Here is a 9,854-nt window from a genome sequence, read left to right on the forward strand (position 1 = left end):
ACGAACCACAGCACCATGCAATATCGCTATGACTATTCGCGAACGAGAAGAAGAAGAAGAAGAAACATTGTTATGGTATCACGCACGATCCCATCAGAGGTATTAATTCACCAACGTGAAACATTGTTAAGTCCACAAGTATTCGCAAAATTGTTGCCATTTACAGTATCTTGTTTTCGATTACGCAATTTTGTTACCGTACGAGTGTACATAAAGTCAGTTCTTACCTCAGGCCGTCAACATAACTGCCACAGAGAGGTACGTTTACTTTGTAATTTCCATGATTATGATTTGACAATATCAACTTTGAAAACTAAAACAATTACTTAAAAGGTAAACTAAAAGGTAAAAATTGTATTTTATTTCGTCTTAAAATGATAAATAGTAACGTATAAAGAGTTTTCAAAGTCAGTGCACTTGTTGCTAAATAATAACCTTAAAATAAATAATAAAAAAGCAACATACAAAATGTAGATGTTTTCTGTCGCTTACGTAAGTTTTTTCCAAAACATTCTTTGCTCGGCGTTATTTATCTAGACTTAAATGTGCGAAAAATTCAATTTGTTTTTATTGTAATATGATAAAACTTTGAAATAGCTTGTAGTTCAAATGAATGCAAAGCGTGAACTATTGTACAGTTTAATTCTCCATATTTTACAGAGAAGAATGTTGCCGCTTTTCCTGCTTGTTTGTGTGACAACATCCCTGGCAGCGCCCGTGAATATCGTTAATTCATGGAACGGTGGTTTCCAAGGAACATTCACGGTACATGCCGACCATGCAGTGCACGGATGGAAAGCACATCTGACATTTGACAAGCCAGTCGATAGGCTAGAGGTAATGCCAATAAACTTAGTAAATTCTTACCCTGCTAAATTTCTACAATGGACTTTTCCCTCTTTCAGTTTGGACATTACCAAGGAGCCTACAAAAAAGTAACGAGTTTATGGCGAACAGTGCATATCATGATCAGACTGCACAGATGTGCAGGCTGATCATGATCTACACTGATCGCAAATAATCAATCGTGTTTAGCATGATAAGGGTTAATAGAAGTGTCACTACTGTTTGACTTTTTATCAAATTTAAGAATATTTGTAAACTGTTATAATTTCAAATAATTTTATCGCCGCATACGACGAAAAAGGTAAACCACCACTCGCTATTTTTGTCAATATCTTGAATATAAGAAGTCCGTTTTTGAAATTTAGCCTATGCTCACAGCAATATGTTATCGATAACAGTCAAAAATTGCAATAAAGTCAAACTATGAATTTGCTCATTAAAATGATTTCATCCTATTTATTGAAAAGTCACAAAGATGCACTAAAATGTCTAGAATTACAATTTAGCGAAAACGTTATAAAAAGAATGTTACAACAAATTAATGTCTATGTCGTGCTTTTTCCAAAAGCAGCTTTTAATATTGGTGTAACATGTAATGACTTTCAAGTAAAAATAAAACTTTATATACACCTCTTTATTTCTTAAAAATGGTATTAATATACCCGGTTTCTAAAATTGTACTTTTGTGAATTTTGAAAAATTGGATGTGGTAGTAAAATGAATATCATACTTTTGCGTAATTCGTTAATTTCAAATTTTTGATATGTCACAGAGTGAGGTGAGAAAAATGTGTAGCCAGACCGGGACTACAACCCGGGGCCTCGGAATACCGTTCCGATGCTCTACTGACTGAGCTACCCGGCCGCCTACACACTTTCTCCCAGTTTTACTATTCAAGTTCTATTCTCTGCCTCTCAAGTTATAGCGGGTACTTTATATATAAGCAATTACAGGCGTCGGAGACTAATCCAGTGTAATGCCAAATGTCACAGGTTTAAGATATTTGAAAATAGTAAATGACTGGTCAGCTGTTCTCTTCAGTATATATGACTTATAAATCCGGTACAGTAGTTTCATAATTCATTAATTTCCTTTGAAAATCTACTTGCACTGCAATTAAGTTATACCTGATCAAAATAGCGAGATTAAGTTACTGGTACGGCAGTGGCGCAGGGCGAAAATACAAAAATAAGCGCTGCTTAAACATCGAGTTTTCGCACCGCGCCCCCGACATTCCAGTTTCTAAATCTTGACTATTCGCCTGCGAGCCCACTAATTATCGTGTTTTTGCTCTGCGCCACCGCTAAGTAGCGAGTTTTTGCCCCGCGGCCCCGCCATTTTAACGATCTTTATCATCGTGTTTTTGCTCGGCGAGGTCGCGAGACGAAACGTCGAAATAGCACAAATCAGCCACAGAGATGATTGCAACACGTAACACTTACAAAACGAACATGCAAAATGTCAAAATTAGAGAAATACAGCAGCGGCGTCACGAGGTGACAATCAGTGGACAAGACTTTCATCTAAAATGTGCTTAAAGGATTTATAGAAGTATGTGAGAGTGTTTCAGAATAATCAGTCATTGCTTTATTGGATGTTATGTCTTTTTTCTGAAAAATTCACTGCATCTGCCAAGATTGGAATCAGAGGAGGCAATCCTGTTCCACGATCATAAACAGTCCTTACCAATACAAATTTATAATACATTCTTATAATATCCATCTCAAAGTGTATGTAAGGTTCCTTAAAAACAAACATTTTAATGGTTAGCCAGCTGTTTCGATACATTATACTGGTACAATGCTAGTTTGTTTTCTTCTGTACACAATGAGTCCTCATTGTCTTTCATATACATGTACAACATTCTTGTATTTACTTCTCTTTGTAAGATATGGAAGGCCACAGTTGTGTCACATAGTCCCACAGAATGGATTGTAGAAAACATGTCATGGGACGCCGATCTTAAAGCTGGGGAAGATTTGGTCATAGAATTCAACGGCCATATGTCAGGAGATCAAGCACCAAAGGCAACATACACCATTGAAGGTACATATACACATTTTTATGTATTTAGATATAGTAGATTCTGTGCAATTCCACACGATTGCTCTACATACCTAAATAAATTGTGAGCTTAAAACTATGTTAATCTTCTAACGACTAGGAGCTGGATCTGGGTCTGGTTCGAGTGGCACTGGTGGTACCGGAAGTGGTGGAAGTGGTGGCCAAGGTACAGCTACTCAGGCACCAATTCAAACTCAGCCGCCTGGCAACCCAGTTACTAGCAACCCAATTACTGGCAACCCAGTCACTGGAAACCCAATTACTCCAGGAAGTTCCTCAACTGGCGGTAAATGACCACCATTTTCAATATTTCAATACTTGTAATAGTATTTCATACTAAAATACAAAACAAGAAACGCAATTAGTTACTATGGTAAAATCGTAAAATTTTACAGCTTAAAGGTTCAATACTAAGGAAAGTGAACATTTTAATTTCTTTTAAAAAGCACGGAAACTATTTCATTTTATTGGAAAATGAAAGTTGGTATGTAGAAATTCGAAATAAATCGCAGTATATGTACAATTATTTTTCTATGAAGTATGAAGAACGTTAAAAAGACCTGGGGTCATTCTGTCGATTCATTGAAATTTCAACATAATACACATACATTTCTTTGAGTTCAAAAGACCTTCTGTAAATTTTGACCTGCCAATCTATATTATTTAGTGTCTTGCAGAAGTGTATGCACTGGCTATGAAAAAAATTGCCAACTCACTTTCCCTTAGTAATGGACCTTTAAATAGAACGAAAATAATTAATGATAATTGTCTCATATATAATGTAACCGAATGTAACGCACGATGCAACATAACTGTGTGAGGTCTTGATTGAAGGTGCCGTGTGCAATGACGCACAGTAATTCTACGATGTTTTGTTAATTAAACGCTGTACCTTATATGCTATTAATAGACGTGGTTTGTTAATTAAATTGCTGATATCTTAGCCTTTAGCCTGCCAAATATCTAACCGGTCCATCATTCATTTTGGGCAATACCATTTATTTTTAAAAGGGGTGTTCACTGAAAATTTATTGACTAAAGAGCGAACAGTTCAGACCATGATCAGCCTACACTGACGTGCAAGCTTATCTTGGTATGGACTGGTTGCAAAGTCAGAATGACTAGCCGCCAGCAGGCTTAAGGGTAGAGATGTGGTTGGGAGAGCTGCATCGCCTTTTAAAAAATAATCTCTACTTTATTTGATATGAGCTATCATCATAGTTCTGTATTGAAGGTTCTTCAATGAAATACGATTACGGAAAAGCCCTGGGGCTGTCCATCCTCTTCTACGATGCACAACGGTCAGGAAGACTTCCGGCCAACAATCCAATTCCATGGCGCGGAGACTCCGCTGTCAACGATAACGATCAAGGCCATGACCTAAGCGGTGGATGGTACGATGGTGAGCAAGTTACAGTTTATTTATAGTCACTACCGGTTACCCATATGGGCAACTCCTCCAGAAGACTATTAGTAATATTAGTAGGAGGATAGTGCAAGATACAGAAGACGCTCCAATACCAGAAGTTTTCCTGGTCTTTAGCGTGTCAGTTGTAAAGCACCCATACACGGAACTCTTATCCAAATGTTAGTAATTTTTAGTTGGAGGAGCGGGGGCTTGAAGTCATGACCCCTGGTTTCGTAGTCAGCCGTGATCTCCTCTTACAGTTAATGTAGTGCTAGGGGAGGTAATCACTGCTGGGAGCTTTAAACGGCAGATCAACATAGTCGAAAGTTGACATTGTCAAGTAGACCCGAAAAATGCAAAGGTAGATACTCTGTATTTTCAATATATTTTTATTTCTTGTGTACGTTACTCCGGTTTACAGGCAGTTGTTGTGTTTACTAATTGCTAAAATGATACAACTCCTCTCATTAATTTACCAGTTACTAGTAGTTGTTCAATTGTCACTTGGTACAAATTGTAATCTGTTTCTTTTAAGCTGGAGATCACGTAAAATTCAATCTGCCAATAGCATTCTCCACTTGGGTTTTGGAATGGGGCATGTTGAAGTTCAAGGACGGCTACAAAGCCGCTGGTCAACTGGACATGGCATGTGATATGATAAAATGGCCATTGGAATATTTCCTAAAATGCTGGGTACCAAATAAGAATACCCTATATGTTCAGGTATGTTGTTATTGTATAGATTGTTCTCGGCTCTAGTAACTATAACAATCTAAGGTTGTGCAACCATAGCATTCATGCTTGCCACACAGAAACTAAAGACATAAAATTTAATGAGTAAGAAAATTAGAACAGAATTTATGAAATTTACCAGTCAATTCCTCTTCATTTTCGTCTTCATATTGTAACTATCTACTCAAATAACAAATGCAGGAAATTGTTTCATTAGTTAAAAGAATTTCGGATTATTGTGGGTAATAATAGACTGTGCTAGATGAAGAATACATCCCGCTATTTTTTAAAACTCTGAAATGTACATGTCATCACTTGTTAATTTTCAGGTAGGTGATGGCGGTAGAGATCATTCGTACTGGGGCCGACCGGAGAATATGAACATGCCACGTCCGGCCTACAAGGTAACCCCTAGTTGCAAGGGTAGTGACGTTGCCGGGGATACCGTTTCTGCACTAGCGGCAGGATACCTCGTATTTAAAGATGTGTGTGGAGGTAACGGATATTTCATAGAAAATAGTTCCTTAAGAGAAAATAGTACCTTTAAACTAAAATAGCTCACAGACTAAAGCGATCTCTTGAATTTTGAATGTGATAAAGTTTCCATCATAAAATCCAAAGTTTAATACCTCTCAATTATAGATAAACTGTGTTGTAAGATGGACAATAGACTTTTTCAAGTTTGTAAACGTGCGAGAATGACAAATTTATGAATACAATACTATTTAATGATCCAAATATGAAATTCATGCGGCGCGCACAGTTGATAGCAAGGATACTTTGACATTGTATGTTCGTATAACTGCGGTAGATACTCATTCAGAATCATATATTCTAGCAGGAGTTTATTCATATCATTTTATGCTCAGAAATCATTAAGTTAAATGTTTACGAATTCACATCAGATGACGTTCATCGCCAGAATATCACTGCGCTTGCAACTGAATTGAGTGATACAGATTTAAGTATTTTGTTTATTTATTTTATAATTAGACACGACGTTTGCATCAAAATTACTGACGGCTGCAAAGAGTTTGTACACTTTCACAAAGAACAATCGCGGAATCTATACACAGTGCGTCAACGCTGCAGCACAGTTCTACAGGTAATAACATTGGTGATTAGTAAGGACTGATATCGTACTCTAAATGAAAAAATTGCACTGGTATGCATTATACGATGCATTTACTAAATCATAATTATTGAATGTTGAAGAGGTTTCGTTACCAGTCATTTTCCGGCCAGTTCGTTTTTGTTCTTTATCTATATATTAATCCGTCTTAAGACGTTTAAAGCCAGTGCATAATGAATATGTAATTAAAATCTGAGTAGGATGCTTTCGAAGCATAGAATGCAACCAAGCAAAATAATAGCAGACTCCGTCGTGAGAGGTAAAGTTAATTAAGTGCAACACCACTCACGCACCATAGCACCGGCTTAAGCGGAATTCTATTATGAACTCAATGATTCTGAAGAAACAGAAGATTGGTCTTAAGTTTATAACTCTAAAATAACATAACATGAATACATCTGGAATTTTAACAGAGTGATTTGAGATAATTGATATCTTAAAATCAAAGTATATAGTTTTGGGAAAATGTAGCAAGTAAAAGCAAATGTATTAAATGTCTTTCCTAGTTCAAGTGGTGAAAAAGATGAGGTTGCGACTGCAGCAGCCTGGATGTACAAGGCCACGCAAGAAGACAAATATTTGAATGATGCAAAATCCTTATACCCAGCCGGTACACCTTGGGGATTTGCCTGGAATGACGCAAACTCTGGTGCCGCTGTAAGTGACATCTTAAACAAATTAACAAACTCGAGAACAATTTGTTTTATAATTTAAAGTTAGGCGTTTTCCGATCTTTAACATGGCTTGTCTACGAGCGGAGCGTGATTAGAAGGTCTTTATTGGTTCAAATTATTTAATGTTGGTAAATATAGGAAATTGAAATATGACAGAAAACATGTAAATTGAATGAGGGCTCATGACATATATTAACTTTCTCAAAAATATAGAAATATAGGCATACTGCATAAGGTTGACGGCCATCTAAAGTACCACTTAGAAAACACTTATTCACTTATAAAAAAACACACACTGTCTGATCTAGTTAAAGATGACACTATTACTAGAACCTAAGTTTGTATAAAACCCAGTGTTGACAAAACAATGAAATGACATGACATTATTCAGATAGATGTTTTAATCCATTTAGCTGCTGTTATATGAAGCAACAAAAGACTCGACTTATAAAAGAGATATTGAGGCTTTCGTGAAGAGTTATATGCCTGGAGGCGGAATACAGACAACTCCTTGTGGACTGGCCTGGAGGGACCAGTGGGGACCTAACAGATATGCAGGTTTGACTTTTTCTATATTTACATGTAAACTTTCACAGATATATAAGATCAACAAATGTATTACAAAAATTGTTGACACACTTTTCCTTTTCTGAAGATCAACAGCAAAATGAGGCCTTCCGATTTAAATATTAAATCCCGTACGCAATTACGGCATTCTCCGGACCATACAGAAAGTCACGCATATACTTGAGCTCTCTTGAGGACAGAATGGCGGAAATAGCCGAATGTCATTCGGAGGAACTACCTCTAACAGTATTTTGCCGATGTGATCATATGACAGAATATTTCAGTCTGTTCATTTACGCATTGTATATTATGTATATGCCATATTTCAGTTAAAATAAATTCCAAATTGTTCGTAAGAAAAACAGTGTAAGTGTAAGATTTTTATACAGGAAATGCGGCTTTCATTGCTGCCATGGCAGCCGAGGAAGGTATCGAGCCAGATTCTTTCAAGAAGTTTGCCATGAGTCAGATCAATTACCTCCTAGGTGATAACAAATATCAAATGAGTTACGAGATTGGATTCGGTAATAAATACCCACAACACCCGCATCACAGAGGAAGGTGAATATGAAACTTTGCGCTGCATTTCACTGTTCACTTTCTATATGCACACGTATTTATTTCACTTTCTGATTTTGTTCATCGTCCTTAGTGACACTTAAATATATCAGATATATTGATGCTATGTAACGAGAAACATTATTTTGTTTAAGTTACTTGTAATAAAGAATATGCTCTGTTCTGTTCTGTTCTGTTCTGTTCAGCTGTAAATGTCAGTGATTTGATACACATCAGGAAAGTTTATCCGACAGGCGGCTTCATAGGTTGTTACGGAAATTTTTTGTTAAATTTGAAATAAAACAGTGTTTTTGTTCTATTTTCAACAAATTTCATCAATTTTAAAAACAATACCGATATATAAAAAAAAACATTATCCCCTTTCATTCAAGTGAATAAAAAATATAATCAACCAGAATTGTGTTTTGATGAATTGATGCAAACCGCTGTCATTAGCTGCTTCAGCGACTGCTTTCGGTAATTTCTCTTGTTGGGAAATATAAACTTAAACGAGGCGCGCCTCAAGATTTATGTCAAAATTTTCAAAATCTAGAAAATACTTTGTATACTATTTCATTAGTAATTGCAAATAATTTGTAAAATCAAAGAGATTTGCAGTATCTATCGAGTATACTAACATTCATATACTAGTAGTCTGAAAAAATATTACCAAAAGCTATCGACCGCGTTATCACACAGTAAAATGTTGACGTAAGAAAGGAAGAATTAAAGTGCATGTTACTCAAATAACAGTATCTTAGATAGTCAAGCGTTTTGATGTTTTAAAGATTTTCTTGGCCGTTTCTAAAAATACATGTTGTGATGTGTTTCTCGAGGCATGTCACTCAGGTAGTGATTTATAAACTAAAACTTACCAAGAGCTGACTGACTGACCTGTTATGATTTTGGTACTAAGACGTATTTTCATGTTTCCAAGCTCCTGTCGGACGTCGACGACACAATGTAGTATCGGTGACCCAGGCCCAAACCCCAACGTTCTGAAGGGTGGTTTAGTTGGTGGCCCAGATAACAGCGATAATTATGACGATAGAAGAGATGATTACGTGAAAAACGAGGTCGCCTGTGATTACAACGCTGGTTTCCAGTCTGCTTTAGCCGGTAGGTTTGATTTTACCAGATGTCAGGGAAAACATATGATCTTTAACATGAAAGTAAAACTCTCTGTTGTAATTTATGAGACCGAAAGTCTGTGACTAAAAAAAGAACCTAGAGCGCCTGTGATAAATTACAAACTGCGGTATGTATACCGGATTCAAGCGATCTGAATGATAAGTATCTGTAAGTATACAAGTTTTGTTGTAACCATAGTAATCCTAACCCTAAACTTTAGTCAGTATATTAAACATATTATTCACTAAATTGTGTGCGTTCATGCAATAATCTGTGTATTTTTGCAGTGCCCTCCAATTGATAATAGCTTCCGTACATGCGCAGAAGACCGCTCCGGGTCTGTAAACTGAAAATTTTGTGCCGCTGTTCGGTTTAGTTTTGGTTTTTTGGTAAAAAGAAAACTAGAAAAGAATACATTTCAAAGGTCTCATTCACTCTGTATTGACAAGCTGGAACTAAAATATAAAGTTTAGATAGGAAGAATTCCACCTTGTACATTTTTGCATATGCTTACCCTTTCAGGTCTTCGACATTTTGCGGCAAACAACGCCCTTCCACCAGCACCTGCGGCAAAGTGTTAATTGTTATTGTAGTGTTATTGTAATGATAATTATTAAAACCTGAACAAAGGTATTTAGATGTCTTTGGTTAGTATTTTTCCTTTAGTAAAAATGTTCTACTAGATGGCCAAAACTCATAAATATCTCCTCATTTACACTAGACTTCCGAAGAGGTGAATGCT

General features: G+C 36.4%; 1 protein-coding gene across 2 annotated transcripts; it reads left to right on the top strand.

Annotated features, from left to right (window-relative positions):
• LOC123526168 (endoglucanase E-4-like) lies at positions 1–9,743 on the top strand. 2 transcript variants are annotated; one of them, XM_045305208.2, is made up of 13 exons: positions 1–258; positions 661–837; positions 2,736–2,892; positions 3,011–3,196; positions 4,145–4,312; positions 4,854–5,041; positions 5,380–5,545; positions 6,044–6,155; positions 6,689–6,839; positions 7,270–7,414; positions 7,813–7,984; positions 8,919–9,100; positions 9,635–9,743. In XM_045305208.2, exons 1-13 carry the CDS (start codon positions 16–18, stop codon positions 9,691–9,693), a joined length of 2,106 nt encoding a protein of 701 aa, XP_045161143.2. In that variant the 5' UTR covers positions 1–15; the 3' UTR covers positions 9,694–9,743. The 2 variants fall into 2 exon arrangements, with proteins under 2 accessions (XP_045161143.2, XP_045161145.2); XM_045305210.2 differs by lacking the exon at positions 1–258 and adding an exon at positions 277–345 and having other exon boundaries at positions 663–837.
• The last annotated feature ends 111 nt before the right edge of the window (positions 9,744–9,854 follow it).

The sequence above is a fragment of the Mercenaria mercenaria genome, chromosome 14 (assembly GCF_021730395.1).
Source record: "Mercenaria mercenaria strain notata chromosome 14, MADL_Memer_1, whole genome shotgun sequence".
NCBI lineage: Eukaryota > Metazoa > Mollusca > Bivalvia > Venerida > Veneridae > Mercenaria > Mercenaria mercenaria.